Source organism: Drosophila busckii, chromosome X (genome assembly GCF_011750605.1).
Source record: "Drosophila busckii strain San Diego stock center, stock number 13000-0081.31 chromosome X, ASM1175060v1, whole genome shotgun sequence".
Lineage (NCBI taxonomy): Eukaryota > Metazoa > Arthropoda > Insecta > Diptera > Drosophilidae > Drosophila > Drosophila busckii.
In genome coordinates, this window is record NC_046608.1 from 6,308,751 (window position 1) to 6,332,275 (window position 23,525).

A 23,525-nucleotide genomic window follows, 5' to 3' on the forward strand; every position below is an offset into this window, starting at 1 on the left:
AACTGTTTGGCCTTCGTATGCAATAACTGTGTGGCCCACCAATCCAATCCTAAACCTAATTGAAATGAATTCAAATTTATTACCAAAATACCTACACATATGTACACGTACATTGCGCATCTATACATACCTACAATACATACACGAGAGACTTCCTTTTTTGTACGGCTATGCTTAATTCTCCCACACAAATTACTAAAGAGATCTACACGACAATCTCGCTCTCTCTCTCGCTCTATCAAGACATTCACTGCTAGCATTTTCCACTTGTTTTGAATTGAGCTTTTGAGCGCAGCTGCCTTGTTACACATCGCCGAACGAACAACCAGCCGAACTAAACCGAAGAGAACCCAACACACACACACACACGCTCTCACGCCTTCGCTTGTGAACCGCTTTCAAAACACTCTTTCTCTCTCTCTCTCTCTCATACACCGCAGCAGGAATGCAACTCTCTCTCTCTATCTCTGTGTCTGTGTCAGGCGCTAAGCTACTCGTTACTCGTTGATACTTTTCTTGATACTACTCGCTGCTCGATGTGTTTGTTTGTAAATGTAACTTTACATACTCGCATAACTTATTTTCCGTTGGTTTTCGAACATTTCTTTATTTGTACGCCTTCTGATTTCATGTACAGTGTTGATTTGTGTCGAACTGCGTTCAAGTTAGACAAATTAAAATACTCGTACCAAATACAAATGCAGACACACCCACATACATACACACAATTTTCATTCATATACATGCATACCACACACACACGCACACACATATATACATACATGTGCAATTTTGACAGCAATACGTCTTTTATAGCTACTCTTTACTGTTGTTTATATCTATGCATACTCTTCAACTCCATACTACGTACATACTCCACTACTAATACTACTACTACTACTACAACTTAAGCAAGAAAAGCAAAATTCTGCAGCATCTAAGCGAATATCGAAATTAATCTTATTTTCATTACTTTTTCAGTTCTGACTATGAATTCATATCATATTGTAATTTGATAATTTTGGGTTTAGATTCTGTAATGCTTTCTGTTGTATACCAAACTTGCTTTTTACATTTTATAATGAATTTCAATAATAATGCCACAACGAATAATCGAAAATGTAAAAATGATCAAATCCCAAACATCAACAACAACAACAACAACTACAACTACAACAATACTTAAAAAAAAAAAAAAAAAAAAAACCAAACACAAAATGCTACCAACAAAAGGGGCTCGTATTTCAAATACGAGGAAGACGAACTGCTGCCCAAACAGGAGATGCGAGTGTGGATGCCACGTAGCTTTCACTACGACAATGTTGCTGCCGCCATGTTGACGCTGTTCGCAGTGCAGACCGGCGAGGGATGGCCACAGTAAGATAATTGCTTTGATGTTGTACTAATTTCTCTTACTTTCTCCTCTCTCTCTCACACACACACACACACACATTCTCTGACTGTACGCCACTCTGAGCATACAAATATCTTTATACTTTATACTGTAGCGTGTAAACCCTTGCGAATCATCTATAATGAATTGTGTACTTTGTTTATTTGTCTATTTTACTTGTGCCGTGTGCCGTGTGATTTGGTAATCGTCACTCAAATCGAATAATAGGGTCTTGCAACACTCAATGGCTGCCACTTATGAAGATAGGGGTCCAATCCAAAATTTCCGGATCGAAATGTCCATCTTTTATATTGTATATTTTATTGTATTTCCATTCTTCTTCGTCAACATATTCGTGGCCTTGATTATCATAACATTTCAAGAGCAAGGCGAAGCTGAATTGCAAGATGGTGAAATTGACAAAAATCAGGTGAGCCTCACTATTTTCCAAAAATACAACAAAAAACAATATGAAAAACCAAAAAATACAAATCCTAAACTAACTCTAAAACCAAAACAATGCTTATATAGTATAATACATATATACATATATGTGTGTGTTCGTGTGTAATGTACTTGTTGTACTCGTTGTACTCGTAAAAATCGATAGTTGTTAACTCAAAACATTTTCTAACTGCACGTAAATGTACACACATATTACGCTTTCTACTTACTTACTACTATATACAAAACATATTCCTCTTACTCTAACTCTAACTAACCTCTAAGCTACTATACTTAGTGCTATTCCGCGATACAGGCTTTAAATGCGACACACACAGTCGCATTACAGCTCATTACAAATCATGTGCCAGTTATAGTACTAGTGCCCATATATATATATATAGTATATATATTTAGTACTACAAATAGTAGACCACAATTCCATGCCATCCCGGAAACTTACCTAGTCTAGTTTTTGTGATCATGTGATCAATTTCGAAGTCGAAATCGAAGTCGACTTCCTTGCCTGTACATATATACATACATACTTAGTAAACCCCATTAGCCATACTTTTTTGATATAAAGTTTGAACATTTACCGGAAAGTAGAGATTTTTTGCCAAATACTTAATTCACGATCGTCCTTAAATATTCATTCAATTGAATATTTAACGATTGGTATCGTCAAGTCGCCGTTGTTGTCCAACTTAACTCCCCTGCTGTGCCAAACACCTCATTTATTACTGTAAGTATACCAATGGATACCCATATAGCAGCCATACATATGTATATACTTGTACTTGTAGTACTCGTAAACGATTTATTCTTACTTACTTACCTATCTACCTACCTACCTATCTACTACATATGTAATATGTATACCACTTTTCAATATTTCTTAACAAGTATAATATATTACTAGTAAATATTGAATTAAATATGTATATTATTTCAATAGATATCGGCACTGTCAAATCAAACAATTTGAAAACCCCTTTAACCCCCTAACAGGCGGTAACAAATAATACCTTGGCACTAAAACAAAAAAAAAAAAACAAACAAAAAATGCAAACAATCTTCAGTTGAAATGATTTCAGTTCTAGAACACCTATTGGCATGAGATTTCTGATTAATTTTAGTGTTACAAACAAAATCACAAATTTATATAGTGCGCGCCTGACAGCATAGAAATCACTTCCGCTTGAATTTCACTTCAATTTCATTCCGCTGTGACACAGACCGAACATTCCACGAGAGAAAATCACTCGGAGTTTTTTGTGGCACCTCGGAAATGTTTTCAGCGGAATTACAGTTCACTAGTGATTTCTGTGGTGTTCCCGAATGGGGCTCACACTATATTAATACTTTCATTAAACTTTATATACTTTGCTTCTTTAATTTTATTATGCGCATAAAGTTAGTATAAACTAGAATGTTAGTGCATATAGCTCTATATATATTTAAAAGCAAAACTTATTGTAGTTGTGTAGTGCACACACACTTAAAATGCTAACAAACAAAAAATTATAATCTTTACATAATTATTAACATGTGAATTTATTGTTCTTCTCTATCGCAGAAATCCTGCATTGATTTTACAATCGGAGCTCGACCCCTTGAGCGTTATATGCCCAAGAATCGCAACACTTTCAAATACAAAGTGTGGCGCATTGTGGTATCCACGCCATTTGAGTACTTCATAATGATGCTGATCGTGTTCAATACGCTGCTATTGATGATGAAGGTATATTGTATATTGAATTCCATAATAATACTGGAAAAACTAAGTTTATTTAATTGATTTTTGAGTTTTGGGTCAACATACAAAAATACAACACATACATAAATAAATACCATACATATTTAGAAGCAGTTTGAAAATTATTCTATTTATAATTTGACTTGATTACGATTTAAATTTGCGTTTAATTCGATTAACTTGTTGCGGCTTATACTACACAATGTAATTTTTCTAAATTTAATACTATACTAATCAGCATTAGACATGTAAAGATCAATGTTGTGTATTGTATATAAGCCATTCGAAAAATTCATATTTTAAATTTGTTACTGCGTAACCAGCATGACTATCTTTCTATTACGATTATTATGATTTCGTTTCAAAGAAAAATATGTAAGATTTGCCACAAATAAACAAAAACACACAACACGTTACCCACATAGGTTTGTATTTATAAATATATCTATGCTGCATGCTTGACTCAAAGGGAATTCTCACACACACAGTTGCAAACAATTTAAAAAATACATATACTTTTCAGTCTCGTTTTATAAGTGAACTTAAACTAATTATAAATAAACGTTAACGTCCTAACAGTATCATAATCAAAGTGAAATATATGAAAAGTCACTCAAATATATCAACATGGGATTCACAGGCATGTTCAGTGTTGAAACTGTGCTCAAGATAATTGGATTTGGTGTCAAGGTAAGCTCTATCTCTCTCTGTATTCTATAAACCTACATACATATATATAATGAAAGTGTTTGCGATTATGAACCTTGTCAAATGTGTTCATAATCTGTCTCTCCCCCCCCGTCTTTATAACACTTGTATGTATTTATACTATACTCATATCATTTGCGGGCAATATGCAGTCCCGATTTTATAAATATGCTGAAATTTACAATGTTATTAAGCTAATTGCATGCTATAAAATCTGTTATGAAACTGTTTAAGTTAACAAAAGTGAAAGAGCAAGAGAGTGGTGAGTAAAATTTAAATTATACAGATATTATAAATTAAAGTCCTCACTAATCAGTTAATTTCCATATATTTGTGTATGTGTTCGTGTTGTCATGTTACAGCTTTTGTTGCTTCGATATCACTGATATCACTATCTATCGATAGTATCGATATCTTCATAAATAGTAGCTCCTAACATCACTGCTGCCAGTTGTATGCGTTCCTAGAAAATCTTTAAAGTTATGCATCCTATGCCAATTGTTGTCGTCTGTGTGATTGTACATTTTGTTTGTTTTATTTCATTTAAATTCGTGTTTTTTTTCATATAAATTTCAGTTGTTCTTTTGAGTTTTGGAAATAGGTTCATATTTGTTGTAGTTTGCTTACAGTTCATTTCAGTTCAGTTCAGTTCAAGTTGAAGGTTAGGCCATAAGCTATACACGTGTTTATTCTCGTGACTACAAGTACATTAACAAATAAACTACCGGATACGCCACTGAGTGTCACATACCTAATTATGTTATTTGGTTATATATGTATGTTTGTATGTGTCATGAATCATCTCAAAATTAACCTCCGTTTGCCCTCCCCAAACGTATTCTCTTCGTGTTCTCATTTTATAGTTTCATAAAGCACCGACCGACTTCGTTGATATGAATCAGATATTCACCTTTTTCTTCTTAATGGAGACAATACTGAAAATAATTGCCTTCGGATGTACGGTAGGTAACAAGACAGTGTTAAATGTTTGCTCGCTAGCAAATGAAAGTATTAATATTATACCCTCTGTACTGTGACCTAACATTGTAAATTTCAGCGTATTGTAGACTAAGAATATAATGTAAACGCTCTTACATATGACGTGAATACTTTAAATGTTCATTCGAATAATCAATGCTTATTTATGTGTTATAGAACTTTTTCAAAGATCCATGGAATATATTCGATCTGATTACCGTATTGGGCAGTATTGTGGACGCGCTTTGGATGGAATTTGGGGTAATTATCCGATAAACAAACTCTCACCCACGTACCTACCTACCTACCTACCTACATATATTATTGTGTTGTGTTCGGTTACTGTAGGCTGTTATGCAAGACAAGCAAAGAATATATGTTATAACAAATATCTTAAAATGAAAACAATATGCTAACAATAACAACACCCACACACACACACACAAATGAAAACTGACACACAAATACATAAACAAATCACACTACCGACGTCTAGGTGAACCCCAACAGAAAGTTAAACAGCCATCAATGTCGATCGATCGATATATCGGCAATCGATTAAGCTAGGCACATCATTGGGAATGCTACTCGTAGAGTAGTTTATGACCGATATTAACTATTTTTAAGAGTTATTTCGTATATTTACATATGTATGTATGTTCTACTAGAGAATACTTACTTTATAACATAATCAAGGGGTTTTCGTAAACGCAAATGAAAATGGAACATCTGTAGCACAGATGCCAGCACAGCTGTATGCACATAACTATACTATAACTATATATACTTTATACAGACTTTATTGGGGCCGGGTGTTTAGGGCATTTGGGTTTCGGGTCTCTCACTTCGGGTGAGGCCTAGAAGACTTGCTATATATTATACATAAATCTAAATCTAAGCACGTTTTTGGAAGCTTTTTCGAGCAGCTTTTTAGCAAGCTTCTGAATGTGTTTAAACCCAAGGTACATATAAACTATAGCTACACACACATACATAAGAAAATACTATATACACACCTATACACACATACACCTGAAAATGTATCGCAAACCGGGTTTAGGCCACCAAACACACAAGAAGTTCTTTTTGTTACTCACATAATATATTTGCATTTATTTTTATTATTACGCGTTTACACTCTACACACGATGAAATAACTACACAAGAAATAACAAGCAAAAACACACAAACTATTTCTTAAAGCCTCACAAAATACAGAAATTAATAATCATATTTCTTTTTAATTTCCTTTTTCATATTTATTTGTGTACGAAAACGATTACCAAATACGAAATGTGGTCTCAAAATCGGGAAAAAATCCAATCCGAATCAAAAACGAAAAAAAAAATATATATATAAAACTATAACCAAATATATGATGAATGCAAAAACAAATATATAAATATATAATCAAATATGAAACACTCTCGCAATCAAAACATATTCCACACTCTGCACATATGTTTATGTGTAAATAATCATATATATATATATATATCTTATATATAAAACGAACACTTGCAATTGCAAATCTCACATGTATACACCTCTGTATATATACATATGTATATGCAAATGCACATATGTGTATATATATACCGTTATACCTACCAATTGCAACCAACTTCCCTACCGATAATTGGCCGATCGGAATTCACGCCAATCATCAACACTAAATACAAAAAAAAAAAAAACCGTAACCAAACCCAAAAAAAAAATACAATCTATTTTTAAAACAAACTCCAATATATAATATACTATTTAAAAAATCACAACTATACTATATACAATGTATTTTATAATGCCAATTGCAATCAATTCGTTCATCACAATCACAACTTGTACAACAACAACAACTACTACAACAACAACAACAAACCAAAATACAATTCACCGAATCAACAAATCCCAAAACAAATTTTATGTAACTAACAAAATCAAAAACAAAAAAAAAACTATAACAAAATTGTATTCCAAACCTATGTTGTCATTCACAACAAACAAATTATGCATGTGTATGTGCCTGGCCAATGTGTGTGTGTGTGTGTGTGTGTGTGTATATGCGTGCTCGTTACATCCAATACACATAAATGTGCGCATACATATGCATACATATATATATATATATGTACTTATATATATATATATATATGTCTCATCTACAACAACATCGACATATCTACAACAAATATATCAACACCACCAACAGCACGATGTAAGTACAAAACACAATCTACACTAACTAAAAAAAAAAAAAGAAAGGAAAAATTTAAAAAAGATATAACATTTCTTTTGCATTTATTAACTAAATTCTAATATGAACTAAAGAAGCAAAAATTATAATGTTAGATTCCGCTTTCACCGCTTTTATGCCACCACCTTTCACCTTTAATACGCTTATTCTTCAATGTACAAGTTCTTTTTAGTTCCCTATTGATTTTGCTTTACATAGCTGCCACTAACAAATTTCAACACAAATTTCGTAGGAAGATTACATACTTTTTTGCTCTTAGTTCTACTACTATTTGCTACTGCTACTACTCTTTACTCTTTCCTCTACTTCTTCTTCTTGACTCTGATTTATGGTTTTGTTTTGAGAGATACTGTCGTCGTGAGTTTTAGTTTTTCTGTTGCCTAGCACACACACACACAATAAAGCGATTGTAATTCTAGCTCTCTATGTCTACCTCTTTCTCTCTCTCTCTCTCTCTGTCTGTCTCTTGTATAAAGTTGCGTGTAGTAAAATTTGTTTGCATCAAACAGCCTTTGATTGGGTAACAACATAAAACACAAAAGCGTGCACAGCTAAACTTAATTAACTCATTGCCAAGAAGTATGCAGTTAATTGTGAGAGTAGAGTTGAAGCTGTGGTGAGCATGAGTGTGGTGAATATCATACGCAAGAGAAACGCTCTCATGCTCGGCATAGTGAAGCTTTAACCAATCAGCTGCCTACTCTTTACCAAAAGCTTTGCATGAATCACACACACGCACTTCAACAACTAAAAACACAAAGTTAGACTTAAGTAAACAAATAAATATATTGATTAAGTAAAGCGCGCATATGTTGCAATTCCTGCTCGGCTCTAACTACTAAGATTCCAACGCTCAACGCTTGACTAACTCTGTGCCTATGTATATATGAACATATGTACATTTTATGAATTTGTATGTCACACGTGCTCAACTGCTGCTGCTGGTTTAATATGCTTTTCGAGTTAATACTAACTATCGTACTATAACTGTCGATTAACTACTGCGCATGGCTTTCAGTAAACTTAAGTTATTTGTAAATTTGGAAGCTTACTACTAATGTAGCAAATTGCAGCCAAGCTCTGCTCTGTAAGTTCTGTAGCTCTAACAACTCTCAACTCTTTTAACAACAAAGTATTGTAAGTGTGTTTAGCTGACAGGCGATAAATGTAAGTATGGTTCCCATAAAAAGAAACTCTCAACTCACAAACTAAGTTCTCTAAAGTGACAACAACAACAATAACAAGAACAACAACAGTTTTCCGCAGACTATGCCTATGCAGATTTTCCAAGCTCTCAACTGTATATACTTATAGTATGACTTATCTTTTTCGCATGAGATACATTTAGTATTCAATGCTGACAGGCTACCTAACATAATTAAATTAAATTGATATTGATATTGATATGCATAGTATTTCTGCTAGTCTATGATCGCCACTGTCAGCAGCTTGATTAGTTCTCTAATTTCTCAAAAAATCAGCACTCCACACAAGTTTGTTTTGTCTTCTTCACCACCAAGATTGCCACCAAAGTTTTGTAGCCACTTAGTGAACGCTTCTACTTTTACTTACTCCTCAGCAAGAACGGCGATGCGAACCCCCCCTCCCCCCCCCCCCCAAAAAAACACACTCTCTTTCTTTCTCTCTCTCTGTCTTCTGTCTCTCTCTCTCTCTCTTTTTCTAAAAATATTAAAATGTAGTTAGCATTTGGTATGCTGAAAATTGAGATACAATTTTGATTTTTTCAAGGTTAAGCTCTGCATGTTGTATGCTTGCTTGTAAAATATCTAATTGTTTTTGTTGAGCGCAGTTGATGGGCTTTCAATTTCGATAACTTTTCAATTTCAACTCTGAACTTTGTCATTTTGTTTTGATTGGATGAACTCTGAACTGAATGAAAGGTATGTTCACCAAGTGTGCGTTTCACTTGTCATCATTTCATTTCGGTTTTCGGTTTACTTTTCCGTTTTCTTATTCATTCAAATAGATATAGCGCCAGGTATACCAAATGCAAGCCCAGTTTGAGTTCTCTCCAAGCTTTTTAGAGCTCTCAAATAATAACTATAACTAATAACAAATAAACACGCACACACATGCACAAGCAAACACAAATTTCTGCTAAAGAAACGAAAGCAAACTATTATATGCTCTTCAACTAAATTATTATTACTAATTTTCAACTCTATTCGTTTCTTTATTTTCCTAAATTTCTGAAATCGACAAAATCTAAACGCCGCCAACGTCGTCTTAACAAAAAACCCTAATAAAATAACAAAACTATTAAACAATTAAATTCAACACACATATATATGTATTAATATCTGTGTGTGTATATATATGTTTATATAATCAAATAAACAAATACTTTAATAAATTTAACCTCAACTGCACTGCAAAATATTAACAACTACAACTTCTACTACTACTACTACAACAACAAATACCAATAATCACAAAAACATTTCATTGTCGTTGATAAATTTTTGTAACTCGTCCTTTTGGCTGCTGTCTCGATTCGAATCCAAAAACGCAACTGACTATATACATATGTCGTCGCTAACTGCCGATTTATTCCGACTATTTTCGATTGTAATATGCCGCCAACCAAAAACACACATACGATGCGGTTTATGAAACGAAACATGTGTTCATTGATTTGCTTAAAAAAAAACAAAAACAAAAAAAAACCTAAAACAAAACTTTCTATCCAAAATGGTTTCTAAACTTCCAACAGGATGTAAGTAAACAAACTTTACCTAAAATTCAATAATTCTTTCTTTTTGAAACAAATACTACAAAATACAACAAAACCCCTTCTTAACCCCGTTCTACAAAAACATACAAAAAAAAACATTTGAATTTATTTTTACCAAAGTTAAACTTGTTAGCATTTTAGCTAATCGTTTTACTACTATATATATTTCCAATATATATACATACTATATATATTTTTCGTATGCGAAACATCCACAGTAGTTTCAAGAACGTTGGCCCACTCCCAACGTATGTATGGACGTAGTAGCTGCTCATTTAATTCGTTTGTCTAGGCAACTAACGAAACCATACTCTCTCTCTCTTTTTTACATTTCGAACACCTACTATATAAACATTTTTCGTAGTGCCCCATAAATCATGAATCTGGCCAAAGCTTCATACATTGTTCGTTCGTTCGTTCGTTCTCTTTTTTTTTCGTGTCTTTGTATATAAAGCGTATCCACTAGCGAGCTAGTAAGGAAATGATCCAAACCCCTAAAGCATATGCGCAGATCAACGAGTTCCTCCAAATAATGTATATATATATATATATATATATAGTAAACAGTATCAGCTAGATTTGATCTCGGAGCGGGATTAGTTTAGCTGAATAACGCTATCATATAATAATAGCTGCTTTACAATAGTAATAGCCACCAGTGCCTAGTTGTAATACTCGTATGCATACATACATACATATGTACATACTCGTTTCAGCCAAATATTTGTGCTATAGCCTTGCAGCTTGTGTCGTCTATAATTCCTAAACGTTAGTTAGGAATAACGCAGAGTTTACTGAACTTACTTTGGATTGCTTGTATCTCTATATAAACTGGGGATCGTTGCTGTATTCGGTAATCGCATTTGCTGCAAGGTTATTAGAACTTCGGCATAAGAGCCGAAGCATGCTTTTTGTTGTTGTTTTTTTTCGTTGTCTCTATATATATATATATATTAACTCCACTCCACTTAACACTTAATGTATTTATCCAACTATGTATATTACCTACATATGTAATACATATATCAAAAGCGTAGAGGCCACGGCGAGGCGGTCTGCGTCTTCAAGTCAGTGGTTGCCACCCTAGCACATGTGCCTACATCTATATTTATGTATGTATCAACGTATATACATAAATATATTCGTAGGCACTTTGATGTGTATGCACAATTTGTAATCAATGTGCAAACTGCAACAGCTGATGAGTAAAATATTTTGGTCAAAGTTATTAAAACGTCTCTCACAGAAAAAAAAGCACCTTAACCTTATAACATTAACAACAACAGCAGCAAATAACAATAACAATAACAACAGCAGCAACTACAATAACTGTGACTGTTTAGAGATCTGTCTGACCCATTTAAATGATATAAGTATATTTTGATTTACACACTCACATACACACACACACATACACACTGCTACACGTGTATGTATTTTGTATATATTTGTATTGTTAATTTTATAATTTTAGTCTTATCCAGCGCTCCCTTCTCAAATTTCGTACATACATATAGCTTAGTATTCGTAACGGATGTGACATCAGTCAAAGTTTTGTTTAGATTTTGTACCAACCACCACCACCACCAACACACTTGACACGTTTTCTCGTACTGTTTTGTAATTAGCATCAACTAAACTAATGTATCTGATGGATACAACAAACGCACATGTTACGCTGTATTGCTGTGGTAGTCAACACACGCACACACTAACATAAACAGACTTCTCTACAAACCAACACCAAACTTATAAACCTACTATAATATATACTATATATATATATTTATATCAGTCGATAATTCATTTCTATAGACGTTTTTTTTTTCAAATTAAACAAATTAATTATGCATATTGCATTTGTTGTATTTAATTAAGATACAAATTGTTCGAATAACACCATTATCATTTAGCATTTTGTTAATAATAAAATTCAGCTATGTACGTATATGCTAAATATACTTATATATACTGCATATACATATGTAAATTATAAACGAGTCGATTGTATAGCTAAACTTAATTATTTGTATTTTTTTTCTACATTAGCAAACAAAAAACCAAAAATTAAATGAAATTATTTTTTAAGAATCGATCGTTACTAACCAAAAACCAAAAGCTACTACTCAATATGTATATGTATGTAATTTTATTATATACTACCTACTAGTTAGTACTAGTACTACCTACCTAACTGCCTACTACTTACTCTAACTGCTACTGCTGCTGCACAAACAACTTACTACTACTACTACTATTGTTAGTACTTTATACTAACTGCAACTACTACTACTACTACTACTACTACTACTAACACTAACGTACTACCAATAACAACTTGAGATTTTTACATGCCATTTGGACCACATAACTATAATGTCAAAATTTTTATTTCTGTTCTTTTCCGTTTCTCTCTTCTTCTCTCTCCCGTTTTTGCGCCTTTGACCAATAATATTTTACAGTCGAACTCAATCAACGTCGGCTTCCTGCGTTTGTTTCGTGCGGCGCGACTTATTAAGTTACTCCGCCAAGGATATACCATACGAATTCTACTTTGGACATTTGTACAATCATTTAAAGCACTCCCATATGTTTGTTTGCTTATAGCAATGCTATTTTTTATATACGCCATTATTGGCATGCAGGTAAGTCGAATGCCAAAAACCAAAGATTGCATACAAATTATACACACGAAAAAATAAGAAATGAGAAAAATAAACACGAAGAGAGGTAAATACTTCCTTTTGGAAAAGGAACAGCAGAAGCAATACTCTAATCTTTAAACATAAAGTCGTCTAGGACAATAGTTTCAATTTAAGTCTTACAAGCGATTATTAGAGAACTGTTTTTATTTACTATTCATTTTTGATTTTACGCACACTGGGGCGTTCTAACATAGTTAGTTTTAGTCAACAATAGTTGAACTACCATGTGGCTTAGCGGAAACAATAGGTTTCAGACATTCTAGTCTTCTAGCCTTACTATACATTCTAATCTAAAGTGCTGATATATGTATGTATGTACTTAGCCAACACTTCCCCTCCCCCACTTTTGTTTAGAGACGTTTCTGAAAAAGAAAAAAAAAAAAAATAAGAAAAATAACAAATGATATTTGCCCTATCTACATATATATAATGTAATGTAATTTCATAAACTAAAAGGTATTCGGCAACATTAAATATGATCCGGACACTCAACTGAATCGTCACAATAACTTTCAATCATTCTCTGGAGGAATAATGCTGCTCTTTCGGTAAACGAAGCTGAATATAGTTATGTATTTAGTACTATATATACATAATGTACATGTATATCTTTATCTTTAGTGATTGCACTAAACAGATCAGCATAGTTATACTACCATATACTACTAGCTAGACTAAAAGTAACTTTAGACTTTATAATGACACAATGGTTAGTTTATTAAAACGCATTTATAACTCTTGTTCTGCTACAAAACTACATACATACTATATATGCTCCAATCAATATATCATTACAATTAATACCAAGTACTCTAGTCACAGTAAATTAACTTAAACTTAACTAAAATTAAATTACATTAAATTGTCTGTCAAGCAGTTGAAAACTTAAGAGTTTCTTACATTTGACAAACTCACTTAGTTTCTGTATGTTTTTTATACTGTTGCAGTTTACCATTTAGTACGCGTTAGCTAATACTTTTCTAATTAATTTTCAGTTGGCTAAAGCATTATTACTTTTAATTTGTAAGCATTTGTTTGGCATTCAATCGAAACAAATGTATAATACACTGAAAAAAAAAAACAAAAACATCGCAGCTACTTGTTGTAATAACCTTATTAATCAAGTTAAATATTAGATCAGCCCCAAACAACAATTTCCCCCTTCATTAATACATACATACATATAAATTGCTCAACTTACTAGCTTTGTATGATTTGATATACCCCCAAAGTATAGATCCCCTAGCACACCTAACCTACCTACCTACCTACCCAACTATTACCTAACTGCTAACTATCTTTCTCACATATAATCTTTACTTTTCATATATCGTTAGTGTAGTACTTTTGCCTAAGTATTGTATCTGCTGCGTTCCTTGGGTTTGCAGGGTGTCTCGTACAGTGTCTCTCGGTATATTGACTGTGGTGTCTTTTTTTTGGGTATAATTGGGGAATATACGATTACGAGTGCGTTGTGTATAAAATGATTTTGTAAATCGCTGTGCTCATTTGCTCTTAAACTGAACGTTAATTAATTACTGTGTATCATTTACCGATATTTGAATCGTGCATAGGTATTCGGAAATATCAAACTAGGTACAGTGGAAAATTCTATTACTAGGCACAACAACTTCCAGTCATTTATACAAGGCGTCATGTTGCTCTTCAGGTATGTAAATTGCAAAACACAAATTGCAAATAAAAAAAAAAGTTACAAATACAAATAACAAACGTTACAATTTTCAATACTTAAGATAATTACTCGTTTTACATAGTTTATACTACTAACCTAGAACAAACCCAAATTCAATACAAGCTACCTTTAGTTTAACTATTACTACATACTACATATCGAACGAACAGATCTATCGATCGATATCGATCTGTTTACAAATCGTTAGCTTAGCATTTTATTAGCATAATTTTTAATAACATAATTACAACAAAGCTCTTAAATGGGATATAGCTTATATACTGTGTAAACTGTTAATGTTAGGTTAGGCTATAAACGATAATACAAATATATCTAAATATCTATATATCTATCAACTACTAGTTGCCTAGACAGCTTAGCTGTGTGTCAGACTCGAAAGTGATCAAAATCAATAGCTAGCGGCAAATTCATCGTCTACAGGTCCATAGGAACTACATATACATACAATTAATTGATTATATCCTTACATATATATGTTTAGTTATATATTTTTGTCTGTCTGTGTGAGTGCGTGCGTGCGTGCGTGTGTGTCTCAGAGTGGACTGAGAGTAGCAATCACTATGTGTATATAGAGTTATTTTTTTAGCAGCAAATATATCTGTACATAAACATAAACGGAATTGTATATAGAGTTTTGTTTTGTTTTTGTAGTTACAAGCGCTTATGTAATTGTATTCACATATATAATCTTTTCTTTTGCAATTGAGCTTTAAAAGTTACGGAATATACATACAGATAAACATACAATACATACATACATATATGTTGTATATTGTAGAGTCGATGTTTTAGACATGAGCGTGTTCCAAACGCAGGCAAAATTCATGTTCGCTCTCCAAGTCATTTCCAAAAAAACAAAACCTTCAGACTAAATGTGTTAATTAATATATATATACATATATAGAGTACACACACACACACACACATATGTATGTTGAAATTCTGATGATAGTTTGCCTAAGTACCATTTGTTTACAAGTTGCACTGTTATTGTTAATTGCAATTATAAACTGATGAGCTAACAGTCCTATACTACGCATATAAGCAGATTACGTTAACAAATGTCGCAGATGTATGGTATTCCTACGAACCTAAGTTAAATAGCATTTATATTTTTGCAGTAATCTAGTTTAGTATAGTTCCATGCCCATGCAGCATATCTTTAACTCTCGAATTTCTCTCGAAGGTCTGCAAGGGTATTAAACCTCGGCCTGTCGATGCTAGTTGCTCATTCGAATTCATGTTATAAACAAATCGCATAACCTTGCTAGCATATGTATATACTTAAACCTTTATAAATTGTTCAATTATTTACTAGCTTGTAAGTATATATAAATGTAGAGCCTAAGCATATCATAGGTTTATAATATATATATATATATATGTATATAGCTTAGTGTATATGTATTGTAGAATGTAAAAAATTTGCTTACTATTCTATTGTAAGCAAGCCCCTTATTAAATGATCTTTCTACTGCTACTGCTACTGCTACTTCAACTGCCACTGCCACTGCCACTTGCTGAACCGAACCTATAGATGTGCAACGGGCGAGGCGTGGCCCAACATAATGCTGGCCTGCCTCAAGGGCAAGGCCTGCGACGACGATGCGGAGAAGGCTGCCGGAGAGTATTGCGGCTCGACGCTTGCCTACGCCTATTTCGTATCATTTATATTCTTTTGTTCGTTTCTAATGTTGAATCTGTTCGTGGCCGTCATCATGGATAATTTCGATTATCTGACAAGAGACTCCAGTATTTTGGGTGCACATCACTTAGACGAATTTGTGCGCATATGGGCGGAATATGATCCAAATGCGACGTAATTATCAATTTAATATACACCAATATTATATATGTTATATGTTTAACTAAATGTCTCAATGTGTGTCTTGCGCTATTTATGATTTCTTGAGTTTTCCTCAACACCAACACACACACGATCTAATACTTCAACTACTACAACTATATTAAATGATTATTATTTGTTCGTATTTGTGTCATATACTAAATTCCAAAGTATATAATATAAACTCAACGTTGAAATGTGCACAATGTTCTCACAAATGTTGCTTTTCCGCAGAGCAGCAGCTAGCATCACTCAATGTTGACAAATCCAACACCCAACCACCTGCCACCCACCACCCATACATAACTACTAACGTGTGCTTACCCTACAGTACGGCTTATTGGTGAACATATTGGTAGCTTCACCAATAGCGAGCATTATCTTAGCATAACCCACCACAGTTACTGCTAATACAAGACATTGGTGAAATTCACCAATCACTAGTAATTTCACCAACAGACACCTGCTATGTTTCTTATTTGTTAAAACATCAGCCCAGAATTTGAATGTTTGATCGTACTAGCGTTGTCAAGTATTGGTACACACATCACTTTATTATTTTCACCAACAAATCAATCACCAATTGATACCAGCCGTATTGAAGGGTAGTTACTTATGTGCATACCCTGCAGTACGGCTCATTAGTGAACAAAATCCCTCACCTCTTTGCTTACCGCCCATATAAAACATTGGTGAAATTAACCAATCACCATTAAATTTACCAACAGACACCTGCTATGTTTCTTATATTTTAAAACATCAACCAAGAATATGAAAGTTTGATTGAAATGGTATTGGTGTATTCATCAACATGATATTCACCAATAGAACACCAATTGATCACAGCCGTACTGAAGGGTAGCTACATGTGTAAATCTTTCTGTGTAGTGATTGATGTTGTGCTTGCTTATTCATAGTCGCTTATATGTCGTTCTCTTTTGATTTCCAATTATTATTGTAATGGGCTTAGTGGTAGAATACATTATACCGAAATGTACGATATGCTGAAAAACATGGATCCGCCGTTGGGTTTCGGTAACAAGTGTCCCAATCGACTGGCCTACAAGAAACTGATACGCATGAATATGCCGTTGGACGATGAGCTGAGAGTCCAATTTACCACAACGTTGTTCGCTTTGATTCGGGAGAATCTAAGCATTAAAATGCGAGCGCGTAAGTTCGACTTTTAATACCCATTGGCCACACGAAATTTTCAAATACACCTTTTATCCTTCTTCATCGTTTAGCTGAGGAGATGGATCAGGCGGACATGGAGCTCAGGGAAACCATAACGAACATTTGGCCATTGCAGGCAAAGAAAATGCTAAACTTGCTGGTGCCGCCCATCGATCAGTTGAACAAGGGGAAGCTATCAGTGGGTAAAATCTATGCAGGTTTCCTTATATTGGAATCCTGGCGCAATACCAGATTTGGCCAGATCGATTCAGGCATGCCGGTAAGTCGGAAACACTACATATATATTTCAAACACAACCAATGTATCCCAAAAAAAAAAAAAAAATGATAATAGGAAAAACAAATCAAAACTAGGCTTTAGCAATTGAGGATCTTGATGTGTGTCTATTAAGAATTGAACCATTCGGTTCTTAGGGGATGTGTGTGTGTGTATCGAAGCATAACTAAGTTCCAAGTGCCAATCAGCTATACTAGGAATATATATATAGGCATAAGTTTGATTTTATATGTACAACTCGTATTTGTATTATTTAAAATATTTTGATTTCTGTTTTTGGTTCTTTTCTCTGTCACTTGCACCACCAGATCTTGTGGTTGCCGCTCTTTCTCTCTCTCTCTCTCTCTCTCTCTCTGTGTCTCTCTATACATAGATCTTAAGACATTGTCTTTGTCTACTTCAATAAGCTATACACACTGCTGTATATACAAATATGTAACTACAAACATATAACAAAAACAAAAAATAAAACACCTTAGGCAGTATGAAAGGTTATGCAATTATGATTTGAAACTAAGCTGGAGGTGAACTGGAGCTACAGAGTGTTCTCTCCAGTTCGAATCCAAGTGAAGAACACAGCGCAAATACACTGATAAAAAAATAAAGAACTTGTTTTAAGTATTTGACAAATTTAATACTTCATATAAATGTGTAATAAATACTATAATTTCTCTCTTCACCAACTGTTTGACTATGAACTCTCTCTCTTATAATCAATATAAATGTACAACAACAACAACAACAACTACTACTACTACTTACAACAACAACACAATAATACTCTCGTTATAACTATGAATCAAAATATGCAGAATTGGAAGGAGGTATATAATTCATTTATATGCAACCTCATGTTTAAACACACAATTTGTATATAACTTATGTTGGCCACATATCTATCTATGTATCCCATACATAGCATACTCAATACACAATTAACAGCTACAAAACAATAAACACTCTTGCCAAGCAGAGCTTAAACCTTTTCCAAAACAAAACAAAACCAAATTAAAGCTTTGCTTCAAAATGGTAACCAAAAAAAAATATTAAGAAATTAAGCTAGACTTGATCAGGTCGGTTCGGAAATACAATACATGATTGGTCTAAATGCTGGAAAGAGTTTAAGAGGCCGCCCTCTCTATATTGTTGAAATTTACAACATAATTTGTATATACATAAACTATTGAACAAAATAGTCAAAGCGATGCACCACCGATGAGCATTGGCCAAGTTAGCAAATTGATGCGATTAGATTCGCTTTCGCTTTCGATTTCGATCTCGATTCTAATATCTAAGGTGCATCCTTTGGCCTTATTGCTATGCTATACAAGTATGAACAACAGTTGATCAGTTAATATAAAATACAATCAAGTAGTTGAATTAATTAAACTGGTAGCGTTAAAACATTAAAGTGTTGAACATTTGATTAACACGTTTGCCATTGTATGTTTGTTCTTAGGTACAAGTAGTTAACAAAATACCAAACTAAGCTAATTATAAATAATAATGTTACGTATTTATATTGCAAATTTTATGTTCAAAGTAACTGTTAATATTGACTAGAGTATTGATAATTGTAACATCCTTCGAAGTCTGTACGCGTTTTTCTTTAACCTTTGTCTGATCTTATCCGACCGACCCGACCCGAACCCTCTTATAACACCCAACCGTATACAATTTAGTCTTTGAACAAAGCAAACGTTTATTTAATGACATTCAATATATATATATATTTTCTTAATCTTGTTAATGCACAAACAAACGATTTTATAAACACACTGACAAACTACTGATCAAATTGTTAATTGTCACATCACAACACAATTTGTTATTGTTGGATGGTTGGGCCAAATGTTAGCGGAAGAAACCAGAAGATGATGACGATCGTAAATATAGCTCAACGGCAGTCGAGGAGCCGGTATATAAAACAAACTTTAAATATCTATCGCTTGATATTATGCTTTGCTTTTTTTAAGCTCCTCTTTCACACATGTTTGCCATATTTAATAAAAATCAATAAAAAAAAACCAAAATACAAAACAAACGTCTGCAAATATCTCAAAACACTTTCGGCTAGCACACGGCATGTGTACATAATATAAACTACAACAACAACTACCGCTACTACTAATACTAATACTAATGCATAGGAATGCGTACACACATATAAATACAAAGTAGGCAATCGCATACCCTTATTTACACCTAGCCTAATATGCCACCCAGCCCAGCCAACTGATTAATTTACTTGTAGTGCGCCATTCATCGAATGTATGATGAGAAATACTTTCAATGCTTAAAGCTTCCACAGCAGCAAACTCCACACAACTACAGCTTTCTCTATTTCTCTCTTTCACACACACACTCTCTCTCTCTCTCTCTCTTTCTTACTTTTTGTAACCCTCGTTCAAGTCCTTGAGACGTTTTGAGACCCCTTTCAAGTCCCCCCCCACGCTTTGAATTAGCGCGCTTTGAGCAAACTCTGTTCTTAATCCTTGTATTATAACAAAACTGAAACAAATTGGCTGTAATTTTTGTACATACAGTGAGAACCGACTGTGCTAGCTGGTTTTCACTGTATCCCACTACACTAGTGAACAAAAGCGAGCAACAACGGCTTGTCGTTGTCCATACTTTTATACTATCCAGCCTATACATGTTTGTTTAACAGACTGCAGACTGCGTGATTTCGAATCTATACAAAAATTAACCTCTAACCAAGCGATATCTGAGCTACATATCTGAGCTATAGCCTGCACAGTTATGCAAATATGTATGCGCACACAAACGTTTGTGCTTTGCTACGCCTGGAACGTTAGTCTTAGGTACTTTTTTTTCGTTCTTATACTATATACTACAACTACTACCATATATTTTTTGATTGTACTACTTTTGAATACAGCACAGTTTTGAACTGAATTTTTGCACCCTTCTTAGGCATACAATACTAATAGTTTCAAAAACAAATAACTAAACTAGTGCCAATATTGTATATATGAAACGTTTAGAATGCCATTATAAATTATAATCTATACTTACTCTCTCTATGAATATCAATAATAACAAACATAACAAATAGACAAACAAACAAATGTTGAAATTGTGCTCAAAATGCAAAACAGTGGCAAATGTCCTATATTTAATACACATAAATACATATAGTATACATCCATATATATCAATGATATAACTTTGTTTTTTGTTTTGTCTTTTATTTATCATTGAGTTAGTTGAGTTGACTAAAACATTTTTTAAGCTGATAGGCATGCCACAGTCTCTCTTACGCATAAGTTGGGCGCATAAAACTAAAAACTAAACAACAAATAAATCAAAATGAGAAATCACTTAGCATGCAAAAAGAACAACAAAACAAAATCTATAAACGAAACGTGAACGTCTCAAGCTAAAACTAAAAACTTAGTAACCTTCTAAGCTACCACTACATGCATTACTTTTTGCTACACCTATAAACACACATACACACACACACACTTAGCAACATAATGCATAATAGTTACACATATACACATGCTATATTATATTGTAAATGCATAAACAATGAATTGAAATATTAAACTGTAAACAAACTAATTTGTAGCAAGCCGATAGTCACGAGAGAGACTCGTAAGACAGCTAAGCCCAGACACGAACCAGTCGTGAAACAGCTAAGCCCAGAAACGAACCAATTAAGAGAGCATAACAGGCACTCTCTTCGCTCTCTCTCTCTCTCTCTGTCTGTTGTGCTGACATCGGCGGTTACAAATTTTAAATCAAGCGTTAGCATTTAAACTTAAACAATTCACAATTCACCTGTTGCGTCTACCACAAACTTCTTTTAATCAACAAATTGGCACACATCTGTAACTACGTATGATACTTATAACATAATTAGTAATAATAGGTAGCGATACTTCTTAGATTTCTTCTTCAAAACCTAGCGAGTTTTTGTAAAAATGTTTGCGCATGTTTTTACCATAATATATCAATCGAAACTCTCTCTTTAAGCAACTCAAACCTAATGCAAAAGCATCACACACATACGCATTTATAAATGATATGATATAAATACACCCACACACATAAACACACACATATAGACACATACACATACAGAAACAACAACAACAACAACAACTACAACGTTAAACTGAAAACGTAAAACAGCAGTTGAACGCTAATTGCCCTTACATTATATATTATATATATATAAACCGTATATATAACGTACATACATACATATATTTATAAATCTAGTAAATATATAAAATATATATATATAACAAATATTACCTAACATAATATACCTTTATATATATATAAAATGCTATATATATATTTTATAATTTATTTATTTTCTGAAATCTACTTTTAACATTTCTTTCAATTATTCTACAAATTCTTTACATCCATTCTATGTTGAAACTCAAAACAAAAACAAAAATTAATAATTACAACAAACTAAAACATCTAATGCGTTCAATTACATAATCTCAATAAACAAATAAGTGATTGTAAGAAATAAATAAGAAAGTGAAGCATACAAAAATATAAATAAACAACAATTGCAACCAAAACAACAACAACAACAACGTACCAATCAACAACAAATATCATTATGTGAACCGTATCATCAACAAACAACAACAATAACAACAACAACAATAACTGCAACTGTTACACAACAACATCCTCCAAATCAAATCAATTCATTTAACTAACGATGTCTTGAACCAAATGGCAATGGCAATTGTGTGGCTGGCAATAGAAACAATCATTCTTTAATTGCCTGCTCGATATGGCCGCCCTTGACAAAGGAGGATCGCGACAGGGCTCGATAAGTTTCGATCCGAATGGAGAGGGAGCTGCCAACTCACAGACACACTTGTTAGCCACCACTCATCATGCTAACGGTGATGTTGAACACAACAGTTTGGCAACACTAGCACGTCGGAGTACGATCAGAAAGCGATCAGTTAGGTAATTTGAACAAATTCCAAACAAAAAATACAAAAAAAACAAACAGAAAATTAATGCTACACCTCTACTAAATATTACTCGTAAAGTGCAAAGTAATTGCCAAATCATCATCATCATCATTAACATTCTCATTAACTACATTTACATTAAAGTAAAACTAACCATTCATCAACAGACAATAACATAAATCATTGCTAACAATTTGTTGTATTGCTCAATTAAAAGCTTCACTACTGCTACGATTTGCTAATAACTTAACAGCGCTCAGTCAACAGCATTCCAAATATGTTGTAGACTTTAAATAAAACTGCAGCTATTTCCATTTCTATGCAATTGAATTGAATTGCCCAAAAAAATATGCTACAATATTTTGATTTAACCAATAATTAATCTCTATGGGCTTTTGCAACTTTTTCTGCCACTCAACATAGGAAATACATTGAAGTTAGATGTTGTTAAGCCCACAAAAACTGCGATAATGGCTTAATTGTTTTATCAGATCACTTAACTATGACTTAA

The 23,525-nt window shown here is 33.3% G+C and overlaps 1 protein-coding gene across 1 annotated transcript in view; it reads left to right on the forward strand.

Annotated features, from left to right (window-relative positions):
- LOC108606227 (voltage-dependent calcium channel type A subunit alpha-1) overlaps positions 1-23,525 on the forward strand; it is a 43,418-nt gene that overhangs the window by 13,163 nt on the left and 6,730 nt on the right. The window contains exons 15-29 of the mRNA XM_033294380.1: positions 1,234-1,377; positions 1,622-1,823; positions 3,417-3,581; positions 4,176-4,286; positions 5,460-5,543; positions 7,492-7,497; positions 10,271-10,273; positions 12,754-12,936; positions 14,571-14,665; positions 16,248-16,529; positions 17,527-17,729; positions 17,804-18,012; positions 18,842-18,853; positions 19,888-19,947; positions 22,795-23,006. Coding sequence (XP_033150271.1) covers positions 1,234-1,377; positions 1,622-1,823; positions 3,417-3,581; positions 4,176-4,286; positions 5,460-5,543; positions 7,492-7,497; positions 10,271-10,273; positions 12,754-12,936; positions 14,571-14,665; positions 16,248-16,529; positions 17,527-17,729; positions 17,804-18,012; positions 18,842-18,853; positions 19,888-19,947; positions 22,795-23,006 — 1,971 coding nt within the window. The remainder of the gene's footprint in view (positions 1-1,233; positions 1,378-1,621; positions 1,824-3,416; positions 3,582-4,175; positions 4,287-5,459; positions 5,544-7,491; positions 7,498-10,270; positions 10,274-12,753; positions 12,937-14,570; positions 14,666-16,247; positions 16,530-17,526; positions 17,730-17,803; positions 18,013-18,841; positions 18,854-19,887; positions 19,948-22,794; positions 23,007-23,525) is intronic.